Source organism: Heliangelus exortis, chromosome 6 (genome assembly GCF_036169615.1).
Source record: "Heliangelus exortis chromosome 6, bHelExo1.hap1, whole genome shotgun sequence".
Lineage (NCBI taxonomy): Eukaryota > Metazoa > Chordata > Aves > Apodiformes > Trochilidae > Heliangelus > Heliangelus exortis.
Genome location: NC_092427.1, coordinates 30,965,217 through 30,993,054, shown reverse-complemented (window position 1 = coordinate 30,993,054; position 27,838 = coordinate 30,965,217). Strand labels below are relative to the sequence as shown.

The window sequence follows — 27,838 nt, the reverse complement described above, 5'->3', positions numbered from 1 at the left end:
TCCTCTCTGAAGATTTTAGATAGCAGCACGTGGTGAATGATATTAGCAGACCTAGCAGACCTTGTGTTTGTACAGCCAGCAAAGACTTGAAAGAAGCTTAAAACTATTAAAAGATTTAGCACAGCTCTACTTTTGGGGGGCAAATAGCTATTTATTCCTTTTTTTGTGGATAAAGAAACAGATACATGAAGCATTGAATTACACTGCTCTATCATAAGAGGGCTGCAACAAAAAAGGATTTAGATTTCCCGCCTTGTAAGCAATTTTTAACCTCCATTTTTCCCTCCCAGTCCAAAAAATTTCACATCTTCACTTATATCACATAAGGTGGTTTTTAGTGTTTCCTGCTTGGAATAGTTTCAATCATGAAGCAATAAAATTGTTGACCTTTAAGGTTAAGTGCAGTAAGATGGGCACTGGGGAAATTCTGAGTGTGGCATGTTGCTACTTGCACACTTTATACATCTTGAAATATATGTCATCTTTTAAGAACCTAAGAGTAACTTTGGTGCATGGTCCAACCACGCTGAATGAAGACACAAGTTTGGGCCTGAAGGCAAGAGCACTGTTTCTGCAGCTGCTTCCTGTTGAGGAGGGAAAGCCCTGAGCTCGAAGCCCCCTCCAAAGCCTGCTCACAGAACAGCTGGGATCAGCAAAAACACCTCAGAAGCTGCACCAGGGTCACCACTGACAGCTCTGGAAGTTGATGGGCTAAGACCACAGCAGCTAAAAAGCCAACAACGTCCTCCAACAATGGCATCACTGGCAAGGATGCTGAGAACAAGACAGAAGGCATAATTTTGCCTCTGAACAAACCTTAGAATGTCCCATCTTGCTCTCTAGAAACTCTTCTGGTCTCCACATCTCAGGAAGCATTAATTGGAGACAGGAAGCATAAGGAAAAGGTCAGTTAAAGTCACCAAGGGGATGGAGCAGCTGAGGAGGGACTTAAAAGGCTGAGGTTGTCCAAATGTGAGAGAAGGTTGGGGCTGTGGAAGGTGTCTCAGCGATAAAATATTATTAAATCAGAAAGACACGAAGATACGGTTAATGCAGAGCTATTATTCACCAAAACGTGCAACATCATAACCTAAGTGAACTTGGTGAAGCTTTAAAGCATTGTTAGTACTTAAAGAAGGGAAAATAAATGTGGATCTTGACAAAATGCACCTGAACTTTTGCCACATGAGGCAATGGAGACTGAAAATATCAGCGAGTTCTAACAGAAAAGTAGAAAAAAAATAATCACAGAACAAAGGTAACTCTAAGGGGAAGAGGTAAGGATGCACTGTTTACCTTTCCAGTGTTCCAGCAAGGCAGGAGCTGCCATGACACTGCAGCCAGAAGGGCCTTTCCATTCTGCACTTAGTACAATGTATTACAATGTATCATCAAAGGCAACAGGACACTGCACTGAGAAGATTATTTTATGTTTTTCCATTCCTCGCTGTACTTCAAAATAGTATTTCAGTTATTAAATGTAGAAACCTCTGTCTTTATACTAGAATGCCAGTCTGAAGAAATTCTGATAGGAACCGGATGACATGTGACTAACAAGAGGTTGGTCCTCAGAAGCAAAATACAGGTGCCACTGGATGCGTAGCACAAACTTTGCTCATGTAAAGATATTCCCCCATATTTATTACAACATGTAGACTCCCAAGATTAATATTAAAGTCCTTTGCTTATTTAATTTTTCTATAGGATAAAGAATCTTCTGTCATTTCATACCTCATTTAAAAAGAAAATAACAGCCACTGTATTGCTTTTATAAGATTTATAAGAATTTGGTTTGCCTTCCCACCACCAAGACCAAAATATTTTTGAGAATAATGGTGATCATCTCATGCAGGTGATAGGGGTAAGAGCAGAAAAATAAATAAGGAAAGAAACAGAAGATCTTTGTAAAGAGATGTTTGGCCTTGTAGCCAACTGGTAGAACAGGCTTTTAATCAAAAGGAGCTGAGATGGAAGGGAGAAATCCATGGTATATACGTATTATATGCACAGCATATATGTAAATTAATATGTCTGTGTAAAGACATGTGAAACCATATATAAACATTCCCCTGACAGAAGAGAAGCAGGCAGGCAGGATGCCGTTTGCAAACAAAGCTCTGGAAAGCAGACCTGTGTTTATCTTCCTGTCATCTTTACGGTATTTCTTGGTATTATCTAAACAATCCCATCCAAGTCTCAGTATTATCTAAACAAACCCTTTTCATGTCCTGTGTTCTGCTTTTTAAAAACCTCAGAACTGCCTCACAGGGGCAGCATTAAGTTGCTAAAGCAGAGAAGAGCACTAAGCACAGGGCTGTGCTTTTCCCCAAAAGTATTTCTGCAGAGTAATTGTACATCTGCTCTGGTGACAGCTACAGATGGGAAGAAAGATGAGTCCCTGCCAAGGTATTGAACTTGGAGACCTGAACACCAATATTAAAGAAGGTTTCAGAGCAGGTATGAAATACAAAACTATGAAGAAGGCAAGACAGATGAGAAACTGATGTTATTTAGTATTCCAGCAGAACTAAGGAGGGACAGAAGGTTATAGAAATGTTGTTTCTGTGCTCACTTAACACTGAGAGTGAATAAAGTTTTTCCTGTTAAGGTCAGCACCTAAGCATGAAAAATTGATGCTCTTGTAATCAGTGCAGAAAAAGTCTCAGAGACACTTGTTACCAAACTGCAGTCTAATTTTGAAAATATAGACATGCATGAAGAAAACACTTTACCTGGTATGCAGCAATGATCAACTGCAGAATATTTCTAGAATCCTTCTCTAGTCGTCCAACAGTAGCTCCAGGAATAAGCCTTGCATAGTTCTGATTAAAAAAAAAAAAAAAAAAAAAAAAAAAAAAAATTAAAGCTTAAAAGAAGACTAAATGACAGGCTGGGTGATAAGAAGCCACCATCTGGAAAGGAACAAAATATACTTGAGCCAACCAAAATAAGTAATAATGACATTTTCAATAACCTTTGCAGATTCAATGACACGTCTTATTAAAAAAGTCCTAAGGAGAAGTCCCGGTTTCACTAAAAGTTAATATGATGTATATTGCTAAATCACCTCTGTGTGCTTGCAATCTTGAGACTAGAGTATTTTTCAGCTGTATTTTTTCAAATTTAGAATTAAGATAAATTCTATCAACAGCTGTGTTTTGGTCTTACAAAAATAACCAAAACCAGGTTCAGCTGCTCTACAGTTGCTGTACTATTTGAGAATCTTGGCCCCTCCATTCAATAACAGCAGCCACATTTTTATCTTTGGAAGCAATTGAGCACCTGGGATTTCAACCAGTGAGGGCACAGAAGTTAAGAAGTTTAAACGAGGAGCTACAAGAAGTTTGAACAAAGGCCCTTAAGAAACTGCTGTTTGTTTATGATTGATGTCACACCCACATGTGCACCAGTGATCTGTAGCTATTATGTATGTTGACTTTATGCTAGTGTTACAGTGACAATTTAACAATTAATTTCAGTGGTTTGTTTTCTTTTCTTTTTGCATTAAACTACATCATGATGCTCATGTGACACCCAGAAGCTAGATTTTAAATATACCAAATAAAAATTTATCTTGCCAGATTATTACCTACATTAACTTCTCTTGCTTGTACCCACACCTTTGAAAAATAATAAATCTTCGTCACTAAAACCACGCACTTTAGCATTCATTTTCCTTCGCAATTTATCGTGCCAATGCTATTATTTTAATTAAAAAAGAAAAAAAAAACAAACCAAGCCCTAGGGAGCTATCAATAAGCATGGTTAATTTGATACCCTTATATCCCTTCTATACTTTACATTTCCAAACCTCCAAATGCCCTGTGATTACTTTGTATATTATGTATGGAATACTTATAATTCATTAGATTTCTAAAGTGCTATTGTAACTCAGTGGGATTAACTGCATTTAATGTTACAGCTGGTGGCTTTGCATTCCTAACTACTCCTGTGATTACTGCTCTCTCAGAGGTTCTTAGAATATTGAAACTGCATTTTGTACACATGGACCTTTCAGGGGATAATTATAAGAAAAGATGATAAACCTGGAATTTAAAGTATAGCAGCCTTTAATCTGTGGCATTCAAAACAAACAACAGGGATATAGTGTACTTCTTTTTATCTTTCCTCTTTGAACAAAAATTTTCCACATGGTGATACGAGGATGACCTTGCAAGCCTGGTCTAAGTGCGTATCTATAGCCCACTGGCTAAATCCTGTCTTTAAGCACATATTTCTGTTTAACCATTAACACTGTGAGGCAGAGAGATGCTTTCGGGATGCTTTTGGACTTCTACTAACATAAAACTATCCAAAGGATGAGATGGAATTTAGTCTTTTAGCAAATATTCATTTAAAGATGAGCTGCCTTTTAAAATACATACTCTGAATTCATCCTACTGAAATGTGACAATTATATAGTTGAGTTCAGTGGGGTTATGTCTAAATTTTTGCAGTATAAATGATAGAAGAATTTTCAGGATAAATTTTAAGTGTCATGCCAAAATTACAAAAATTATTTGAAATTCTGTACAAGTATGGAGACCTGAATATTTTAGTTCAATTTTCAGCCATGAAATGCAGCCTGAAAGAAACCCAAACATTTCCAAGGTGTATTCTCCTGTGATATATAAAAAATTTTCCAAAGAGAGAACAATTTTTGTCTCAGAAGAAGTGCTGGTTAATCAGGATTAAAGAGGCAGTTTTTTCCCCCTCAACTAAATTTTAACAACTTCTTCAAGGGTTCTGCTTGAAAAGTAATAATACAATGAAATATTAAAGACTGGTATTTTCTTTTATACCAAAGTAAGATTTATACAATGTGTCAAAATATCATTACTATTGCAATATTTACAGATGCTTTTTAAGTGACTAGTTTTTACAGAGTAAGAACATTCCCTGCTTTGGTAAGCTGAGGCTAATGATGGAAAACGTTAGACATATATGAATATATTTTTAAAGACCATTATTTTAGGAAAAAAACCAATTCTTTTTATAAGTAAACTCACATTATTAGGGCTTACTGTAAAGAACTTGCTCGGCTCTCTTGTTGTGAGTGGTCTTATAAAAGTTTCCACATGACTTCTTTAGAAGTTCATGTGGCCAGGGAAAGCATCAGACATAAACCTTCCCCCTCTTTTAGGTTGCTGTACACTTGCTGTAGGGTTGAATAGAAGGACCATAAATAAAGACAGCTGTATTACAAGCATGCATATTCTGTGCTTGTGCAAGCCATAATATTTGTGTCTTAGATAGTAATACACGGGCATGCAAGTGGATAAACTGAAAATCAGCTGAAGAGGATCAAGAATATTAAATGACTGAATTATCTTAAGTTAAATTTTTGGGGATTATACAGGGCTAGAAATAGAAAGGATATATTTGATGTTTTAAATACTGCACTTAAGACTAAGGGAATCTACCAAGTCTATTTTTAAAAGTGTGTTCAAAGTCCTCACTGTCATTTTAATGTACATTTTTCCCTAAGAACTGAATTATAAATAGCAGTGGTCGTATTTGGGTTCTGATATAATTAGATGCTGAGTTCAAGTGTATTTGAGATGAAATATTTGGGGAAAGGCTTTCCACCTTAAAGGATAGTAAGTTTGGGACAGTTTTCTGAGGGACATTGCAGAATCTCCATCATTGAAGCTTTCAAAAAGAAGTAAAACACAACGACAACATTGGTTCAATGGTGTTGCCCGAGTGCCAGTTCAGGATCCTCCCCCAGCAATTCCAGGCTACATAAGATGTGGCAGTGATACAAGAACATCACTCGTCATCTTTCTTTGCTCTTTTAACACTCCTAAACCTGGATACCTGGTTATTTACATTTATATTATAAATCTGAACCACACAGATGAAAACACGACACTATTGTCCTGTTTGCAGATCCCCACATAGACCCTTGAGAGAATAATGTAATGTGGATAAAAGCTGCAGTGACACATAGATGATTTTGCACTTGCTTTGACTGATTTTCCATATCACCCACAGGACAGAAAGTAGACCATAACAACTGTAACTGTTCAGATAAGTGAAAGAAAGCAGTACTGAAAAGATGAAAGCAGTAGATAGAATATATTGAATGTGGTTACTATATACCCTACAAGGTAGAAGATAGTGGTGCTTTTTGTTTCATAACAAAGAAAGTAACAAGAAACATTTCACAGTTGGGTTAACAATGGCTTGCATTTTTTGTTAGCTATAAATCTTTCTTTAGTGTTCCCAGTGAACAAAGGGTGCCACCTGATAACTTTGATACTGGTTAACACTGACATAGAGATACTGAAATGAAAACGCATGGTAAGAACACTGTTGGTCAACTCTGAGGGTGACCACCAGCAATTTCCTAGAGAAAACAAAACACTATCGGTAAAAAGAAGTTTCTTTGAACAAAATAAGGCTCTGTAACTCAGAGAGATACTTGCAAACTACCTCCAAGAACAGCCCTTATTCATGCAGCTCTTACTAAAATCGGGGAAATGTTCTAACCTGTCATTAATTGGGTCCCTGCTAAGTTATTGTTGTGCAGTAATTACATTTAGGACAAGTTTTCTAATGTACACATTTTAAATAAAGTATGCTGTGACTATGGAATTCCACCGCATTTTTAAGTGATTGACTTCTAGGATTGTAGATCTAAATTTTCACACTTCAAGTAGGAATTCACTGCAATCCTTACACCAGGCAGTCGGTGTTCCAGGATGCAGCATCATTCCTCCCTTGTCAAGACTGCAATCTGAGAATCGGTTTATGAAAGATGTGACTCCTGTAACTTTTGTCAAACACCTGAAGTATTAATCTTACTCAGGAGAGCTCTACAAGTGGAACCAGTCAGAGAAGCACTGGGTGTGGGGGTGTTGGGTTACCCAGTGGATAGAAATAGAAAACAGTCATGCTGATAACTACCCTCAAGGGCTCATTTGCTCCCTCTGCTGTAACACAGGATCTTTATTCCTACCCTTTATTTCCTATTTTTCATGTGGCTATCACACAAGAGGACCAGCAGTCTTCCTATTCTTTTACGTTTGGATTCAATGAGGCATGTTGTACAAAGGTTTTTCCTTTGGAAAAACCCTTTATTGAGTCCCTCTCAACTAACATGAATAAATAAATTTGGGGGCAAAATTTCTCTCCCCTTTTCCCACTCCACACTGCAGTATACGGCCAAGCAGCCAAGCATACCCTGCGAACCCCCTTAACTCATTGAATTCTTTGTCAGTCATGTCTTGTACTTTTAATCTTGCCACTACTTTCCTATATTTCTCTTTGGAAAGACAAATTAATAAAACTTTCAGGCCAACTGGAAAAAGAACCCATTATCTCAGAGCTGAGCACAAAGAAAAACTTATTTTTCAGAATATATTCTTGTCTTATATAAGAACATGCCCAACAATTCTTCCCTAGCCTTATAAAATAAAAAGGATAATTTTAATGATCATGCTGAATAGTTTAGCAATGCTTGGTTTGACAACCCTTGACTTGAAAAAAAAAAAAAAAAAGGTGTGGTTTAACTTGAAATCGAATTTAAAAGTAACCTAAGAACATCAAAATCAATACATATAGAAGCACTTCCTACATGAAAGACCCTTTCTCTGATATAAAATTTCTTAGCTATTTTTATTACATAAATATCTTCCAGAATTCAGGCATCAAAATTAAAATTATTTTATCAGCTGTAAAAAAGCGTATACCTTAAATACTGGAGAACTGAACATTCTAGTTTGCTCACCTCATATATGTGAACTTGCTCACTGGTTACAGCAAAAATTAATAAAATATTGTTTTGCACAAGTTTGTCAATTAATTGTCCAATTGTGGGATACTCCTGCAAACAAACAGAAGAGAGCCACATCAATCTGTTTTTCATGTGCATCCAGTTGCTAATTATCTCCCATGAAACAGACATCCAAATGATCATAATTAAAACTCTGTATAGTATAAACTATAATTAGGCACTACATGTATACAAAATAAAAGACAGAATATATAATTTTCTTGCCTCATTTTTAAGGAAATGCCTCTGAGAAAAGTGCAGTGTCAACCTCCATACTGGGACACTTGGCTCAGTAGCATCTGCGCATACACACACACACACACACACACACACACACACACACACACACAAATATATATCTACAAATAGTAACACTTTGCCAGAACAACTGAGTATTTGTACTGCTGTGAATACTGTAGTGTATACATTCAGTATAATGAACCTCAAACTAATCACTTCTCCTACATGAACACTGTCCTACAAATTTCTGAGCTCCTCCTGAAGTCACATTCATGCAGGAAACATGATCAATGCAAATTTTGCTTTCCCTGCAGCAGAAAATCTAAGTCAGTGTTCCTTATGCTTTTCAGGTTATCATGATAAGATTTGTGCTTTCTTTTTTCCTAGTCTATCATAATTCCACACAAACACACTGTCCTCTTTTTACTAAAATGTGCAATTAGAAAAAAAATCGATGACAGGAAGTCTCTGAATTGCCCAACTCTTACACATTTTAGTGATGAAGGCATAACATTCATTAATTTTCTAAGTTGTTCATGTTAATCTTTTAAATTTGCAGCCGGAAAGAGTTGTACAAATTCAAAATAAATTACCAGAACAGTCGACATGGAATATTCATTATTGTGGTCCAAATGGCAGTTCCCATCGTTAGGAATAACAATCCCTGCAAGTTTACTGTCCATCCCAAAATGGGAGTCAGCATCACTCACAAACACCAGCAAGTGTAGAGAATCATTCCTCCATCCAATTTTTTCCTATAATTTAAAATACAGTGGATTAGCAGGCTTTTTTTTTTTTTTTTTTTTTTTTTTTTTTTGTATTCACATAAAGAAAAGATGCATAAGATTGGGAGAATAACATCTCAAAATAAACGGAAGGAATAATTTAAAAGAGAATGTCAAAAACATAATATCTCCTTTAAGAGACAATGCTTATTCTGTTCTCTTTGGCTAATGTTTTGTATCCCTATTCCTGTGATTAATAACATGGGCTAGCCATAATCATGTCAATCTAATTACTACTCTAAACACAGTTAAAGAAAAACAGTTAAAGAAGAAACAATCAAGGAAACACACCCACTAATTATACAGTTCAATGAGGTTTTATCCCTTATATTTAAAAAGAAACATTAAAATATTGCAATATGCATGTTTGACTTGATGAAGCCAAAAGTATTTTTACACAAATCTAATGAGAGTCTTCCACTCCATTAAAAAAAACCTTGAAAAATTATTATCTGATTCTTTGAAACTTAACCATTTATTACTAGAAGCTGTAATATACAGAGTAATTACTATACCTAGATGTTTCAATTACCTTGCAAACAGCTGCCTGCATAATTGCATCAAATCCTCCCTCTGGAGTGTCTATATTAGCAGAGATTCGCTGTCCTTTCACAATTTCACTGAATTTTTCAGAATCATTTGTTAGTGGCAAAACATTTTTGTATCCAAAGGTGGGTAAGCACTCATACGGCACACTTCTGTGGGGTAAGTGAGAGAGCTTATGGATAACACAGAGTGAAAAAGTCACTACAATGGTTATTTTGCAGGCCTGTTTGGATCAGTTCTTCGTTGTGTATCTCTGAGAGTGACCTAGTAAAAAATGTAAGGGAATCATAGACCATCCAGTGAGTTGAACAATGTGAAAATGTCTGCATTTAGCCTGGGAGCCAAATTACTCCTAGGGTAGAGTAATTCAGCTAGTTAACCATGTGCAGTCCTTGCCGTGCTCCCTGCTTTCCTTGTTTTCATGCTCTGAAGCACATTAGGATCTGCAGTCTCTCCTAATGACATTGATAGAGCCTCACCAAGCTCCTGCAGTCCAGCTTCTCCCCCAGATAGATTAGGAAGGGTCAAGGACAGAGTGGGTTTTGGGGGTACTGCTAGACTTTAAGGGAAAAAAAGGCAACAAAACAAGGTCAATGGGTAACTGAATCTGCTAGCATGTGCTGGGTTTGAATTTGCACCTGCATGGTATAACAATGTCATAAAATTTTTATAAATATGTATAGTTTAGCAAACCAAAGAAAACTACACAATTGTTCAGCATACTTGTTTGTTACCTGATTAGGCACATTTGTAACTAGCAGCAAAAGCTAAAGAGCAGAATCACTCCCAGGTTTCTCTTTTTATATAATATGAGTCAACGAACAATGATCAGAGTGTGAAACTAAAAGAAACAAATCTTGTTTCTCAAACAGTTACAGCTGGAAAAGGGCAGAGGTTCCAGGTGAGGCTGCTGGATTGTATTTTAGCCTAGAGATTAATATTGTGACTTAATGTTGACAGAGAGAGGTAGCTATTTTCACTGCCTACCTGCAAGGGTTGTGCATTTCTTCAGCTGTGGTTTTGATAAACGGTGAAACTGGTTTTTCAACAAAAGATCCAAATCCCAGTCTGAATTTGCTTGTCAGTTTTGACATTTCTTTGGAAAGAGTTGAACCCAGTTCTTTGATTGTATTCAGATCATCATCCATGGAGGCTGATAGATCCATGAGGTAATAGAGATCAATTGGATAATCTTCAGTTTGACGAACCTGGATCTGTATTGTTTCTTCATGTCCTATGAAGGTCATGGAAAAATAGGACACATATCAGCACTTATAAATCAAGCTGTTCATAAACTTATATATATGGTGAAAATTATATAGTACTTCAAATCATCATTAGAATCTAAAAAAAAAAAAAAAAAAAAAAAAAAAAGGTAAAAAATTTTTGTCCACTAAAATTTTCTCCAGGAAAAATTCACATCTCAAGGACCCCAAGGTACGTCTGGGGTGTTTCCATAAATATCACTGGCATCTTGTAAATCCTTGTAGCAAGATTTTATGCTGCCTCTGAGATATGCTGTTTGCCAGACCTGCAGGGGAAAAACCCAGGAGCTGGGCAGAGGGTACAGGGGGGTACAGGGGCATGTGTTGCCCTCTCTCAGAGCCACTTCAATGCCAAAAGAATAAAAGAACTAAAAAAATGTAACTTTACTTTTTTGTGATGTACACAGCATTCCTGAAAGCATCTTGAACTCAGTCAAACCCGGCTTCTATCCAATGAGCGAACAGATAATTTTGGACTCAACACAGATTTTTTGTCTTAATTCTGTCAAAGATTTTTCTTACACCATTCAGACTGAGAAGCTTCAGTCTATCACATTGGCTGACAAACAAATATCCCACGTTTATGAACTGAGCGACTTACTTGGTCGCAGCCTGAGAGTTAATTTTTGAGGAGAAATCTGTGTGACATCAGAATTATCCTGGGCTGCTACAGTTAGAGGCTTGTTTCTGTTAATTTCTATTCCTGAAATGGGGAATTCAATCAAATTCAACTGGCATCCTTTCAACAAGAGTTTTTCTGGGGTGTCACATCTTCCATGAATTCCATCTGAGTCTGTGTAGTTCTAAAGCAAAGAAGAAAAGGAGGGGATGAGGCAAATCTCTTTACTGACCAGTCACCAGCATCTGGCTGACAAAAGTTCAGTCCAATACAAGTAACAGAAACAAAGGTGCAAGTTAGTGCAGACTAGTGCAGAAAATATCTAGGTGGCACAGAAATCTAAGTTTGCCCTTCACGGGCCATGTCACACAGGTGTATAATTAATGTAACTTACACCGGTTTGGTCTCCTGGTAGAAACTGCTCTATTGTTGGGGAATGGGAATTGTGCCACTCACTGCATTTGGCTCTTGTAGTACTGGAGCCCCTGTGAGTCCCTGTTTTCTCTATTAGAGGATTATGCAGCAAATTCATACGTCTTTCCTAAACAGTTTTGAGCTGCTGATGGGACAACATTATTTAATAACAGAAGAGGTGTCACAGATCATAAACTCCTACAAATTTTGTGACAAATTGACACTAAGAAGTACCAAGTGTTCCCTGTTTTTTTGTGAGCTCTTTCTCCCCATACTCATCTAACACATTCACATTGTTGGGGCTCCCAGCATGCCCATGTCTATCTGGTTACATTTGGCCCAGCATCCTACTTGAACTTCTTCCATCCAGATGAAATCACAAGCCTATTGATATCAGCTGAATAGCTTGCAGTTTATTTTCGTTGCTCATTTCAAAGCAATTGATATGCATTCCTTTCCACAACACTGCTGCAGGGCAGGTACTACCCCCACAAAGCAGTGAAGTTAATGGTTAGTTTTACAATGAGGCTTTTGTGTCTTATTACCATTTCCTAGAGCTATGTCTAGAAGTTAGAACCTCAAAGTCAATCAGCTGTCCCACCAACTGGAAACTGCTCCAGCTTACAAGACCTTTTGACCAAAACCTGACCAGAATTGGCAACAAAACTTTTGTTTCCTGGCTGATGGTCATGGGCCCATACCATTGGAGCAGTCTTTTCTCCTGGGTTTGGGTAAGAAACCTGGGGTTCAACCATAGAGCCACAAATATTCTCTGGATTCTGCCACTGAAAAACTTTCAATCCAAAGCAAGAGAAATTTTACTTTGAACCTATTAATACCATAAATGGGACCCTTCTTTTTATCAAAATATCACCCGTCATGCCTGAAAATTATCAGGGATCTTAAATATTTTGTGCAAACACACTAATGTGGGCTGAGTTTTTTCCTATGGCAACTTTTTTCCCCCACTGCTATATTACTTCTTAGCAAACTTGTTTTGTTTTAAGTAATTTTTGGTCTTTGGCAGCTTCTTCACAAATCATTATGCTAGTCTCATCCTATGTAGCATTCTGCTATTCAAAACCTCAAGAAATACTTCAGGAAACAGCAAAGGTGTAAATCAAAAACTATAATGAAAAATACTTATTTTATTTCTTATTATTACTGAAAAGTTTCTAATTCTGGTAGCTGACTGTCTTGTTTACATTAATGATATAAGACCAGGAATATTTTCTGTCAAGCAGAGAGATAATCTGTAGCAGCATTTACAGATAAAAGTTGTAAAAACAGAGATGCTAAGTGACTTGCCTGGGGTTACACAAAAAGTCTGCAACAGATATAAAAGAAAAGCTTTTTTTTAAAACCCAGTGTTTCAGTAAAAACACCCCTATGTCATACTAATTATAAGACTGGCACTATCATCACAGTTAAAATCATGCAAACTGACTGAAGCACCTTCAGTTGACACTGTCTGCCTTGGCATGCAATATGCAAGGTACAGTCTGGTCTCTGACCTGATGTGTGGCATTTTATCTTCAGTGCTGTGGGTGATTCAACCCTGAAGTTGTTGACCTGAGCCCCTCTAATAACATTTTTCTTTCTGCCTTAGACTGAGAAGTTTTTTTTAAAAAACAAAAATAAAACACCAAAACCAAACCCCTACAACACAGAAAATCGCAAATAACCCCCAAAACAGTTAATAATAAACTATAAAGTCTAGATTGAATCCTCCTTTTAATCCTCAGGAAGGCTTCAGTAAGTGCTGCCTGCATTACAAAACCATGGTCTGACCCAGTTAAGTCAATACTTCATCACTCATAGACACTACAAACACTTTGAAATTTTTTGTATCATTTACTTTACCTCTTGAAAACACCAAGCGCAATGTGGTCCAGAAAGCAAACAATCTTCACAAGTCACTGTGCTTTCCTGAGAACAGGTACCTAAATTTAAAACCAGGAAGATAAAAGACTATTAATATGTTTAGTCATTCAATTTATGAAGAATCTTGTAATTTAGTGAATGAATGTCAGAGGTAAAAATTACAATTTAGCCATATTTAGGATTACTGCTAAAAATCCTTCATAAATGTATTTCTACTGGTATAAGATTAACTCTCTAATAAAATTTAAAACCCCACAATTGCTGACAATTAAAATACTTACTTTTTTATGCCTTATGGATGGCATTTACAGAGTACATTACTTGTTTTCTCCAGGGCACCTGATAGTATTCATGTGTTTCTAGTACAGTGCAGGTAAAACTTTCCCAATATAACCAGGGATATTAAAATAATAGATTTTTGTTCACTCTGTATACTTAATAGTGCTTCATCTGGGTGAATACTTAAAACAATTTTAATCTATTGTGCAAGTACTATTGAAATTCTGAATCACATGTATAGTATTTTTTCAGCAGATCAGACACTGATTAGTATAGTAAAAACTGCTCAAATTCCCATCCCTTTCATAAATATTGTGCAATGCAATGATCACACAAATCTTAGGAAAAAAAAAAAAGTTGTTAAACAGAAAGGAGTATTAAAATACTGAAAGCAAAAAGATATTTAGTATCAACTTCAAGCAAGAAAAAAAAACAACTGGTTTTGAAATGGTTCTCCCTAACCCTGAGCCTTACCTTCCACATAGTTATTTCTTTGCAGAAATAGGAAACACAGGCAAAGGAATTCAATCCCCATTCGTTTTCAGTGCTGGCTGCATGACAAAAAAATATTAGTCTGTTAATTATAATCTGCATAAAGGTAGAATGTTGTAAAATTCTTACATTCTCCAAGGGTATGTTTTCAGATATCACCTACACAGGATCACGAGGAAACTTCAACCTTACAGGACAGACTATGAATAAAAGTGAAAACAAGGGCTACCTGGGCAGGTAAAGAGGACAAACTGTGCATGAAGTAGCTCGAACATGGTTATCACTTCCTTGTTTTCCCAGACTCCTTATAAGGTATGAGGGGAAAATTCATTCAGGTGAAATTTTCTGTCAGTCCCAGTCTCTCTGGGTCCTAGAGCAACCCAGCCAAGAGAGACGATTTTCATGTATAGAAACTCTTAAAAGGCTCCTCTAAAACAATGCCTGTAATTGTTCCCTGAGGGAGTGCATTAGGTTGATAGGTTGCCAAGGGAGTATACCTGGAGAGATGTAGAAATCCCATTTTTTCAGATTTCCTGATGCTTCCTTGTAAAGGCAACTGTGAAAAAAAAACCAAAAAGCAATCACTTATAATTGAGGACCTGGGTTCAGTATTCAAGGTTGGGAACACTTATTTTATTAACACTGTAAAATGAAAAGAAAATGTTACAGTTGTAGATTTTTTAAAATTTGTTGAAGGAGGAATGATTGCATTCCCACTTCTGCAACTGGCTTGGGAAAAAATCATGTTAGCTTTAGTTCTGTGTAATAAGTGGCCAAATATTCCACAGCACTGATACAAGAATATAATACAACAACTTACTGATATCTCTCCCTGCCCCCCAGCTCCCTCCCCAACCTGGAATGAAGGCAAAATATGAATTTTTTTACAACCTTATTAGAAGGAAACAAAATGTCTTATTTGTTGATTTCATTTCTTTCCATTTTCTATGCTCTTCTATTGTCTGAAAATAATTTGTTCAGGACAACCCCCCTTATACCATAAAGGTTTGCAACAGACTACACTGCAGCATAAAATTTTAATTTCGTCTGTTTTGTTTCTGACCTGAAAATATCCTTTTTTTTTTTTTTTTTTTCTTTTTTTTTTTTTTTCTTACAGTCAAAAATTCTGTAAGAGCTAATCAACTCTATTGGTTGCTCTTACCAATAGAACTGACAGGATCAGACCTCCATTTTCAGACCAGTGGTACCTGCAATCCTGGGACAAGATGTCACAATAAGGATGGGCCTAGACTAGTTAAACTCAACATGCCTGGAAACATTCCTGGGCATTGAGGCCAACTGGCACAGGAAGACCCGAGTTTATGCTTGCAGATTGCCTGTTGGGACTATTACAGCAACCAAACTGTGCCCAGAAATTGTTTGCAGAGGGTGTTAATTGGAAGAGGTCAAATTCATACCAGGGAGCATTTTAACAGTTTAATAGCGTAGACAATCTCATTCTAGTGCCTGGAAATATTCCCAGGAACATCCGATTTTACTAGTATTTACACAGTCTATGGGCAGTTTCATAGCAGCTCAAGCTGAATTACGTCAAGCCTACCTTTGCTCTGCCCTTGCGTTCCCACCCCTTTGCTCCTGCCAGTACTCGTGTCCAAACAAACAGTGAACTGATTCCAGCTGAGACAATTAAACTCCCATAACCTTCCATACCAAAGGTGGGTGGCTACTTTCACCCTGGTGAGTACCTTGAAGAATGTGGCCACCCAGTCCAGAGTGAATGCCCAGGTCAAGAGAGGGAGCAGCAAGTTTCCCTTTAACAGGCAGGGTTGGCAGGCAAGGTGGGAATATGTCAGACTGAACTTAGGCCAATTTAGCCTGTTGTGGAACTGTACCTTAACATCTCTTCACAACAATATTCCTAGGTCTCCTTTAACTATTTTCTATACCTTGGAGTATCCATTGTAGGGCAACTGTTCAGCTCCAGAAATTTCTTGTGGCATGAAAAATGTATAGATTAAATTATGCTCTTTTAGCTGGTGAGGACACTGCACAGAACTGTCTAAGGTCAAAAAGAAGTGGAGTCAACTGAAAATGTTTGCTCATATTAAGAAAAAAAATCTTCCTGCAAGTGCCATTCAAAATGTCTTATTTCCTTGCTTTTAATTTACAATTGTCTATGGATCCTTTAATATTGTTGCTACGTCTACATTCTTGCAGAGCTCCATAAAGCAGTACTTTCCCTTAAAATGTAAAAGGTCACTTTGTAGCTCTTACTAGCCCCAGGTAACATAACAACACTACAAAGCATGTGCTCAAAGACTTGGTGGCAGCCACAGAAAGGTACCAAACACCAGCAGTGCCCCAGATTAAGGACAAGCCAGCTGAATAGCTGACAATTAGCAAATGCTCGGGTTTAGATTCAAGATTTTTTTTTTTTATTTTTTTTTTTCCCCATAGACAGGACAAATAATACAAGCTACATAAAACTTCAGAATTCTGTGTGATATCAGTTCCCCATTTGCTTGTGTGGTAATATTTTATATAGCTCTTGGCAAGGACAGGATGACTGGAGGCTTAGTGCCTGCCTTGGAGTGGGATGGCTGCCAAAGACTATCTGAGTAAGTCTTGCCTGAATTAAGTAACTAGGTTTCTGAAAATTATTAAGAACAGAGTTCCCTAGACCTGCTGTCTGGAGAGAGCAAAGAAAAAAAAAGAATAGAGCAAACAACAACAAAAACACATGGGAAAAATGGAGGGGGTAAAAAACCCAAGGTCAGTTTTGATTTTAAAAAATGCACACAATGAGAAGCTCAGAAGACTGGACAGAGTGAGAACAAAAAACTCCCTGATTGGGGCACAGGAGGCTAAGAGATGTCCAGGAAGGGAGGCAGCACGCACCAAGAGTAAATCTTGGGCAAGGCAAGAAAACCTAGACAGGAAGCTGATGATGGCTCTGTTTTTTAGGCTTCACCAGATATCTTGTGTAATATCTAAAGGTGATTTGAGCAGGAAATTCCTATAGTAGCATAATGTTTTATTGTCTTTAACTGCCACACATCCTGGAAGAGCAGAATTGCCATCGGGAGAAGCCACGCTAATGTGGGGAGAATGTGTAAAAGTATAAAAGTCTCTGGGGTCCTGACATTGTTTGGTGTGACAGCAAGATTCTCCTTCTTTTAAAGTTTTGTAAGATAGTCTTGCTGCATTCACCTACAGTAGAGGCATCAGTGTAAAGGTAGTTGATAGTACAGACAGATCACAGTTATTATTGTTTTCATCAGCCATATTCCTTTCGGAGCAAATTGTGCCTCAATTAAATCAGTTACAGTTTATATAATAGATATTTCTGTTTACATTGGAACAGAAAACAGTTGTTTATCTTTCAATATGGGGAATGCTGAGCTGTGCAAGTCTGTGGCTCTTTAAAAGATAATAAGATGTGCACAGGATAAAATCTTTGGTGCATTTCCCAAGTACTTGGCAGTTATAATACATTAAGACAGCACAGAAAGATATTCTGTCCATCCAATCAACATTTAACAAATTCACTGGCAAATAACAAACACTGAGAAAGAAAACTAATGTTGGGAACAGGGGAAAAAAATGAGGTAAACATTAGACACAAGTAACATTTCATTAATAACAGGAGATTTGTTTTTCTCTAGAAAACAGTGTATGTTTTCTGACACACTGATCTGAATCCACAAGTCAGCCTGGTGATGTAAAAGTTCCAGAGTGGGAAGTGTTTGCCTACAGAAGGATGCCTCACTGTTGGCTCATTCAGATCTAAACATTACTTCATTTTAGAAAAAAAATATCAGCCTCTCCTGTAAATATGGTATAGACTAATGTAGCATAATTACATATACAGGGAGACCAGCCCTAGGAAGAACAACAATTAGATCCTTTTGTAAACAAAACCTAGAAAAGGAAGCACATTAGCTCCAATGAAAGCTTATCAGTCAACATAAGTATGTCTCAAGCTCATCAGAGCAAGGCAAATCTCTTTCACTTAGAAGTTGGAGATCTATCCACATGAAAGAGAAACTCTTGTAAAGCCATCTCTCAGCCTCACACATGGCCCAGCTCTTAATTCCCAGTGCTCGTCTGATAGACACTGTCATCCTGAAAGCCTGGAAAAATACAGAGCAATTTCAAGTCTGCATGTCCCGCAGGTTGAGATACTTCTCAGAATATTTACAAAAGTGGGTGAAAGTGCCTTCTGCCTTTAGAAAACATTTGTCTCATCTTGCCTTTCACCAGAGAGTTTTGTGGGACTGGAAGCAGTGAGGTAGGGTCTCCCTGCTCTGTCATATGAAGTGACATTCATCTTCCCAGTGCATCAGTAAGAGGCAAAGGGCTACTCTCCTTAGTTCAGAGGAAGGTAGTTTTGTATTTGAAACATCTGGTGACTATTCTCCCCCTGGTTGTCTTCCAACTTCAATCTGTCTAGAAAGCTCCTGAACATCTTTAACAAGCAATCAAAGCAAACTTTCAGCCTAACTTTTTAAGCTGAAAGATAGTAAACGAAGAATGTGCAAAAGCCCACAGTACAAGTGTTTAAAATACTATTCCAATATTTCCCAAAGAAATATGCTCTGTAGTTGCCCAATCAAGTGCTTGCAGACTCTTGGACTAGCAGAAATGGAAGTTTTTTTCTTCAGGAAAAGCCTACCCAGAAATAAAGCCCTCAACAACAACCTGACAGACCCAGTTCCAAAGAACAGCAATGACAGATTTGGAAGAATGCCACTCGATTAGATAAGCAACTAAGCCTGAAACAATTTTCCAGGCTTGAAACTTAGTTTCATCTCTAAGGAACAAGAGGTTACTTTGATTAACCACCTGGTGGTGTGAATGTCCTGCAGAATGACCACAGTCAAATATAGCAATGATGCTGGAAGGACTATCCTGTCTCTGTCTTTGCTGTACCATAGGTCCTGACAATAATTTAGGGAGAGCTGGAAAAGACGATTAATGACAAAGCAACAATCCCTAACAAGGAGTTATATTTAATGGGGAAATTCGCAGTGGTGATTAATACAGTCAGAATTTTTAATTTTTTTTTTTTAACTTTAATTTTTTTCTAGATATCAACCAATAGTATCACCTATGAAATTACTGTGTATAAATGTATTTGGATTTATAGATTTTAAGCACCAGCCAATACTATTTGCTATGTCTATTAATCAGCACTGTGATGTATGCTGCTTCAACAGAAAATGGGGTCAATACAAAGGAAACTCTGCAAGCATTCTGGTCCTGTAAAAGCAAAACAGAGCCTGTGGTAACCAAAGATCTGAGCGTAAGGTGACTGAACTGCTTCACATCAGCTCCCGTGTTTTGGGGTGTAATAATATAAGGCATGTAATCATGCCTTGTTAGGGGCCTAGGACCAAAAGTCTGCTGTGGAGGGTGAGCCACAGAGCCCATCCGAGATGCAGCCAGGTGTGTGGAGCTCTGAGCAATGTGGGGTGTTGGGGGTTCATGACTCAGGCCATGATTCAGGCTCTGGTCTCCTCTTGCTTCCGGAGCAGCCTGCTGCTGCTAGACAAGGGCAGAGCCTGAAGGCAACAACCTACCTCTGAACAAATAGAGAGGAAGAGGAGGAAGGAGGAGAAATTGCTCACCAACTGTGCAATAAATAGCAGGCAGGCAACCCAGGGTGTTTTCAAGTCATATTTACCATGCCCACGGCTCCAACCTGGCTGTTTCCATCTAAGGGCGTGAGCAAACCTTTGTCCTCTTGTTTCCTTCACATGGGTGAGCACTCTGAAAGATTTGTTTGCTTTTCAGATTTGAATACACTCTCACAATCAAAGCAAAATAATCAAAGCTGGGATCTGCAGAAGGGCTCAGGTGAAACCAGTGGGAAAATCAGGTGGCATTTGAGCTGGACCGCCAGCCAGCCCACTGCACTCAAAACATGCCAGGGATTTCCGCATAGCCCATCAAAGCTGGCCTCACTTTCTGTTTGCTTTTCGCAGTTACTTGATACACCTTGTTCTCCCCATGCTATAAAGGTCTGGTGCTGGGGCTATATAACAGGCTCCTCTGTTAGGTCCTTGTGCAAGGCATGCTGGTGCTAAGCACTGACTCCACAAGACCTCAGACCTCCCACACTTCAGCAGAGATTTGTGTAATTTCCTCCATTCAGATTAATGCCAGGTGTGAGCTGGAGCTGCTGTCCCTGTTGCAGAAGGGTCAAAGGCAGTCCTGAGATTGTTGCAGCAAGACAAAGAGAAAAGTGGAAATTTAGCACAGTCCTACAGTGGGCTGCCCTAGGCAAAAACAGAGAGAGGATTTGCTTTTGAAAAAGCTAGTAGAATTGTGTAAACATCATGTATTCAGTCGACTAAGCCAGATGTAATTTACAAACTACTGAGCTTGATTTAAATAACTTTTAAAATGTGATTCCACTCTGGTCTTACACACAGAAAATAAATTTATCTTAAAGTTAGCCTTGCTGGGCTTAGACCTATGGAAATTCAATGCTTTGCTGAAACACAAGGTTTGTATAAGGTTAATCTAGAATAATCAAAACAGATAAGCATGCACCCAAACAACTGCTATAATCTGAGTAACCTGGGCTCAGACACTGCCTGAAACCAGTTACATCTTTGCAGCTCTCCAGGAGCTATTTTGAACTTTGCCAGCATGGTTTCTATTACCAGACACACAGCATTCAGGCGACTTGCTCCTGACAGTGGATGCGGGTTCTTCCTGGAAAAAAGAACAAGTTTTAGGGTTTGGGGATCCTTTTGTGCAGAGTGCTGCCATCTTACGGCTACTCCAGAGTAGAGAAATTACTTAAAGACTTACATGGAAAGATGGTGTTCAGATACTAACAGCTCTATTAACTTTTAGCAATATTTTGTCATAATACATATGTAAGATTCATTGGAGATGTTAATAGTTCTCTTGAAGATGTAATATAGCTTTTGTTAGCAAGCTTTTTTTCAAGCTTCTGGCTCATCTATCACAGTAAACACAACATTACTTCTAGTGTCTTTGTTATAAGCTCAGAAACACGATTATGAAATGTCAGAAATTGTTTCCAATATCTTTGTCAGTATAAATTATTACTTTATTTTGAAAATCTTGCCTTATTGTTATATGTGTGTTTCTTGTGGGTAATAGAAAGGAAATTGAAACCAACAGTGTCTGTTCACAGGTAAACAGAACCACTGGAAAAGCAACCTTATATAGAATGATCAGTGCTTCTACAGTTCTTCTTAAAGAACTAGTAAAACTGTTGATAATACAGATCTAACTAAATCCATGCAAGGGCAAAGTTGTGTAAGTAAAACAATCTCTAATTAAAAACAAAACCAACTAAATAAATTCCAAGTATTTTGACTGAGTAACTCCAAAAGAATATAGCAGGGCAGATATTCCCTACCACTGTTTTCCAGGAGTTTGAAATAACTGATCATGTAAAGTCTGTCATTAATATTTGATCCACTGATAGCTTATGCTATTTGACTCATGCATTTGAAACCACATTGCTATGCTTTGGTTGGACACTTAGCACACAGAATTACCATAATTTTAAACCACAAAAAAAAAAAATTCTTGACATTTGGTAGAAGGCCAGTATGTCACAGGAGGCCGCAGAGTCATGTTTTCTATCTGAACCAATAAATTTACATAAACATAAAAAAAATTCTATTGCTGCAATAGTACAAAGCAGAGGGACTTACAGATATTGAAGATGCATCCTTTCACTTTACACATCTGTGTTAATAAACTTAAGAAAAATCCGTTGTAAGACTATTCAGACAGTTTAACACAGTGGCAGAGAGACAAATAGAAAGTGGTTTTACTCACCTTTATGTTATATTCAAGAACTAGATAAATTATCCAATTTGCAAGCAAGTAAGCTCCATTTTACTGTGAAACCCCCACCTACAGTGGTTTGTTCCTGTCAGTCTTAGTAGAAGCCTATTTCAGAGAATTCTCTCTTCTCATGTCTGGAAATCTCAGCTCCAGCTTGCATGGACTTTCAATTTATATATCCATTTGTTTTAATGACAACATTGTCTGGTAACTTAAATAAATTCTTTCCTTTACTAGTATTTGCCCTGCCCTTCTTTCTCCTCCCCTTAATATATTTATAGACAGCAATTGTATATCCCTCATTCTTTGTTTTGTCCAGTACTACTTATCAGCATTTCTTTCTTTCATGTTCTTTCCTAATTATGGGTTATAGGCTGCTCATCGTACTTCAAAAGAGCTTCAGCCAGTGCTCCCTACAACAGTGTTCATGCTGAAGTATGTCTCTCAAAGTCTTCAACATGGTGTCTGAGGAGGATCATTTAGCTCTATCCCAGTTCCCTCAGCATCCTTCTGCAACTAAGACATTATGTTCTTCCTCTTGCTCAACTGACAAGCCCCAATTTATAAAAGAAACCTTTTCCACCTCAGTTTGTGTGTGACCTGGCACTTGTGCTACCCCAAACCTCCAGCTCTCAAGTTCCTCTACAATGTGGATGTACTGGTACAAGTATTTTTTGCATCTGACCATCATCTGACCATGCCATCTGTAGCTGCAATTAGAAAAGCTGAAACTGTGATGCTTGAAAATTTCTGTTCCACCTTTAGGTAGCCCAGTAATTCCCTTTACAAAGTAGATGTTATCATGCATACATTTCATAAGCCCTAATACATTGTATCAAACATTTATTGCTTTCATCCTAATTTCTCCATGTTATCTCCACATCCTTATTTGTTCTTCCTTGCAAAATTTGTACAAAATTTTCATATTACTCAGATTAATGAAGCTGTAGATGCGAGGTAACCTTTTCCTCTGCTCTTCTCCTTTGTTTTGGCAAATCTTTTTTAAAAAAACTTGCTTCTTTACTTGAAATTTAATGTGCTCATGTTTTTCAGCATTTAGGGATCTTTAATCTCTACCCCATCCTTGCCTCATACCAGACACCTTTTATTTGTGTGGTTGAAGAAGCTTTCAGCCTTTCAGATTTTGTTTGCAGATAAGTTCTTGGTTACAAAATACTTTTTTATTTTATCATCTGGTCCCTATAACATTCATTCTCTTTGTTTATTTCTATTATCTTTTTTTTTTTTTTTTTAGGATTTATTAATCCAATACAGTGCTAATGTCCTTCATTCTACCTCCAGTACAAAGTGCAGATTTTAAAAATACTAGTACTTAGATCTGGAACCTTCATCCACTTGACACTGCTAACTAGTTTCTTCAGGTACAACACTTAAGAAGGACAAATTTTGAGAAACTAGCAGGCTTATACTTGTTTATTCTTTCGCTTACTTTAAATTTAATCAAGTTGGGATAACTTTAGCTAGGTTATTTTCTACAACCAGCTGTTCTATGTCATCACTACCTAACAAAGACCACCTAGAATAGTATCATGGTAGTCCAGTGACATGCATAGTGATGAAAACTGCCAGTTATTATACCCTGAAATAACTGTCTCTACCATTATCAGTAACATTTGTTTTATACTCTATTTTCTGAGCGGTCAAAATCCACTGCATTGAGAAAATGCTTGGAAGTTTCTCTTTCATGCTTGTATCCCTCTGCATTAGATATATGGGCAACAGTTCTTTAGTGGTGCTTCAGAAGAACTTAAGTTCAACAAATGCCATTTTGCCCACACCACTTCTCTCTCTTCCTTTGTAGGCAAGTTTTATAAACTTCCATCATTACCAAATGATGCTTCTGCACCTCTGCTTTTGGGGTTTTTTTTTTATAGCTTTCTCAAAAGTCTGCACATTATTTCAAGTTTATTTCAGTCATTGATTACCCATCCACCATACTTTAGTATACTTGGGAAATTTGGGGTCATCCTGGGCGCTGCAATTTTAGACTGAATCTGTTTACACACAAACATCTCAGCTCATCTTCTATGATAATGTACAATTTTTTAAATTACATAGCTCACATCCCTCTTATTCCTGACATGCAGAAATAATCACATCACATGCCCATCCTTGTCAGTACTGACATTTCCTGTCTGTTTTGCTCCCATAATATAGCTATTTCTCTCCCACCTATTCACCACTTTCTGCTTTTCAGAACTAGATTTGGAAGTTACTCAAAGCATCCCACAACCTTCTCTCGTATTTCCTAGCTTAAAATTATTGTACTGATTGTCCTCATATATATATATATGTATATATATTGCTATCATGTATTATTTTGTAGTATGATACATGACATAATCATGTTCTCCCATATTGATACCAATTATAGGAATCTTGGTTCCAGAAAATTAATACCACTTATTCTCCAACAGAGTTCATCAACTTTACGTGAAGACAGCCTTTTTCTTCTCTAAAGTTAAAAGCCTTACAACAACCCTCATAACATCAATTCTTAATACATCTGCTGCTTTTTATTATCTTGCATGCTTCAACACACCCTCCTCAGGAATGAAACTGCCATGGGAGCCTGTCCTTCAGGACAAACCTACTTGTACAAATTTCCCCCGTTTTGTGTTCTTAGGTTTTGGTCCTTCAGTCTTTTATCTACAATGTGAGCTGGTACAAAGCTACATTTCATTCCAGAGATGATTGCATAGCCTATATAGAGAATACAGAAAACAGAATGGCTTCCGCTTTATAAATGGAATAAATAATAAAACTGCACACACATGCTGTGTGTTCCTCTGCCTGGAATACAACTTGAAATCATACTGTAATAGTACTGCTGACTTCATATTTATAGGACAGTATTAAAATAGCTTCAGTTAAAATAAATGCATTTTTCAATGAAAGAGATTATATGAAAGCTTGAATATACTTCTGAACTCAAGTAACTGGGTGAGATTTCTCATCAGCTCTCATGGAGATATTTTAATCATTGGGAGTTAATCATTACCTGAAACTACATGAAAAACCTATTCAAAACCTGTTTCTAATACAGTGTTGTGCTAGAAAAGAAATGCAGACACTGAGTCACAACTGTCAGTTACTCATTATACTACAGTCGGTTATTATGTGCTTCTTTCCAACATTTTTCTTGGTTTTGATTTACAGAAAGATACTGATCCAGTGTATGAGACTGTGTCAGAGTAAGATCCTGCCCACCCTAATCAGGAGAGACATTTGTGTGTCTAATTACCATAAAGTGACATCAAAATCTTAAAAATGTATGAAAAAATATGCATAAGGGTATATTAAAGAGGTTACAGAGTTCAAATTCGTTTGGAAGAGGCAGCTGAATGCCCTTTTACATCAGAGAACGATAGCTGTGCTCAGTAATGTTCAAGAGCAACAGGAGACACCAAAGAAGAATTCCAACAACTGGAACAGAGGTGCTGGGGTTGCCCTGGGGACTATGCCAAGCCATGAACATGGTTATAAGCAAACCTCTGGGTAATAGCAAACATGGGTCCTGGGCTAACATGCAGGAGGTGCCTCACTCTGTGTTTTCTATAGACACAGTCAAGAGCAAACTGGCTCTTGTGCCAGAAAAACAGTAATTCCAACATATAATTTGTTTATTTTATTTTTCAGCTGTCTTTCTGGACTTCAAAGCTAGAGAAGTTTCTCTCTTACTCTGCAGCGTGTGAACTTACTTGCATGTAGGAAAAACACAAACACCCTCTTCTACCTGTGTCATACTAACCTGAAAATAAAAGGGGATGAGTACCTGACTCAGAAGTCAGTATTATGGTTAGCACAATTATCTAATAAATAGTGACAGCAGTGAACAGAATATGCTAATAATGTCTTGTGGAAAGTATATATTCATATTATCATGATGTAATAATTTTCTGTCTCATTTTGTGAAAGTTGATCAATATTTATTGTTTTAAACATACACAAAAGTGAACAAAACCATTGCAGTTATTTATTTAGACTGCCCTGACACACAACTACTCATGATGCCCGCACTGTCACATTGCTGATAAAAACACTCATTTTTACTAGGCCTCCATCATCAGTTTACTCATATGGAGTAATAAAACCTATTCCTTCATCCTGGCCTGATATTTATGTGTTACCATCTGATTCATCCTTACCACTCTCACAGGAATATTCTTCTTTACTTGCTGCTTCAGAAGCCCCCTCTTAAGTTTATTTGCTATGCTTGTGTGTTGAGCGCTGACAGTGTGATTTATCAAATCCTTCTGAACTTTCATATTAACAAATCTTTCAAGACTTGATCTTTTGCTTACTTTCATCTGGGTTTACAGCCTTCACAGTACATCACGGAGTCATAGAATCATAGAATCGTTCAGGTTGAAAGAGACCTAAGACCCTCAAGTCCAACCATTAACTCAGCACTACTTTACCACTAAGACATGTCCCTGAGCACCACATCTGCACGTCAGTTAAATACCATTTTCTTTATGATCAGGGTATTGTGCTGCTTCTGCTGGGATAGTAATGCTTGAGGATCATTCCTTGGAAGAAATCGCTTCTCTCTTACAAATAGAACTGGCCCAGGCTCAGCAGAGCATCACAAGCCCCAACAGGTGCTGCCTTCCTTGCTGAAGAAATTCCTTAGTGCAGCTTTTCTAGGAGAAATCTGTCAACCTCTTTGTATATAACATCTATTAATACTCTGTGATGCCTGTGCTGTTATTCAGAGGCCACGATTTGATTCTACAAGAACAGCAGGCAAATATTGCCAGAAAAATAAGTCTTGAATCAGAAATAGGGGATTTCCAAATCTTAGCTTGAAAGCCTGGGTGGAGGACAGCCAAACACAGGAGGTGTGGAAGCCAGGAAGAGGTCAGAGCAAGAGCAAAGCTTGCTGAAGCTGATTTTAAACAACAAGTTGAGGCACTAGCTGTGGTTTTAATACCCATTGTTAATGGATGAGAGGAACTGTTGCTAGCACGGCACTGTGGAACTGAAGGGGGCAAGAAGTGTCTTCTGCTGATGGTAACAATCATCATTACAAGATGGTTTTTCACCCTAGAGAAGGACAGCGACATTTGAAGTCCTACCCTCTGGGTGGTTCTGCTAAGGGAGGAAAAATAAAATAAAATCTCTATATGACCTTAATAAGACACCTCTGCAGACACAGCCAGGAGGCTTTATCATACAAGTGCTGTTCCTGGGTAGCCTGGCAGGGTCTCATTTCAGGGGCAGCTAGCACTAAATGAAACCTCATTTTGATCAGGCTCTACCTCTCTGCTGACAAGCCTGCAGAAGGCCAAGTATTGCCTTGTCATAGCCTTCAGGCTGTCTGGGTGCAATGGGAAACAAATTATAAAGGAGAAACCTAACCTCAGGTTTACACCCCTCTGCTCCCAAGAAAAGGATGAGAACTGCTGTAACAGCAGCACTCTGCAGAGCTGCTGAACTCACCTCAGCTGCTCCAGTTGTTACCGGAACAAAGTGATTATCAAATTTACAGGGAGAATTTGTTGCACTGCTTTGTGCTTTCTTATATACAGGAGAGCAGAGAGCAAGCCAGAAGAGAATTTTGGATGCCATTGACTTGCTGACCAGGTTACAGAAGTTTGATTTAAGAGGCATATTCCTGTCTTCCTAATACTTTGAAATAGAAATATTGTTAATGATGGGATAGGCATCTTATGAATTTTTCCAGGCCAATTCACTTTTAACAGATAGT

The 27,838-nt window shown here is 37.7% G+C and overlaps 1 protein-coding gene across 8 annotated transcripts in view; it reads right to left on the bottom strand.

Annotated features, from left to right (window-relative positions):
• ITGB6 (integrin subunit beta 6) overlaps positions 1-27,208 on the bottom strand; it is a 44,488-nt gene extending 17,280 nt beyond the window's left edge. For 5 of the 8 annotated variants that reach the window (XM_071747550.1, XM_071747555.1, XM_071747554.1 and 2 more), the window contains exons 1-9: positions 14,468-14,552; positions 14,287-14,363; positions 13,513-13,592; positions 11,218-11,419; positions 10,339-10,585; positions 9,338-9,503; positions 8,614-8,775; positions 7,736-7,831; positions 2,733-2,822 (exon numbers count right to left, since the gene is read on the bottom strand). In XM_071747550.1, coding sequence (XP_071603651.1) covers positions 2,733-2,822; positions 7,736-7,831; positions 8,614-8,775; positions 9,338-9,503; positions 10,339-10,585; positions 11,218-11,419; positions 13,513-13,592; positions 14,287-14,347 — 1,104 coding nt within the window. In that variant the 5' untranslated portion in view covers positions 14,348-14,363; positions 14,468-14,552. Of the gene's footprint in view, positions 1-2,732; positions 2,823-7,735; positions 7,832-8,613; positions 8,776-9,337; positions 9,504-10,338; positions 10,586-11,217; positions 11,420-13,512; positions 13,593-14,286; positions 14,364-14,467; positions 14,661-14,801; positions 14,861-15,466; positions 16,687-20,936 lie in introns of those variants that run through there. The other 3 variants (XM_071747552.1, XM_071747551.1, XM_071747553.1) reach the window with 3 other exon arrangements.
• Positions 27,209-27,838: the final 630 nt, after the last annotated feature.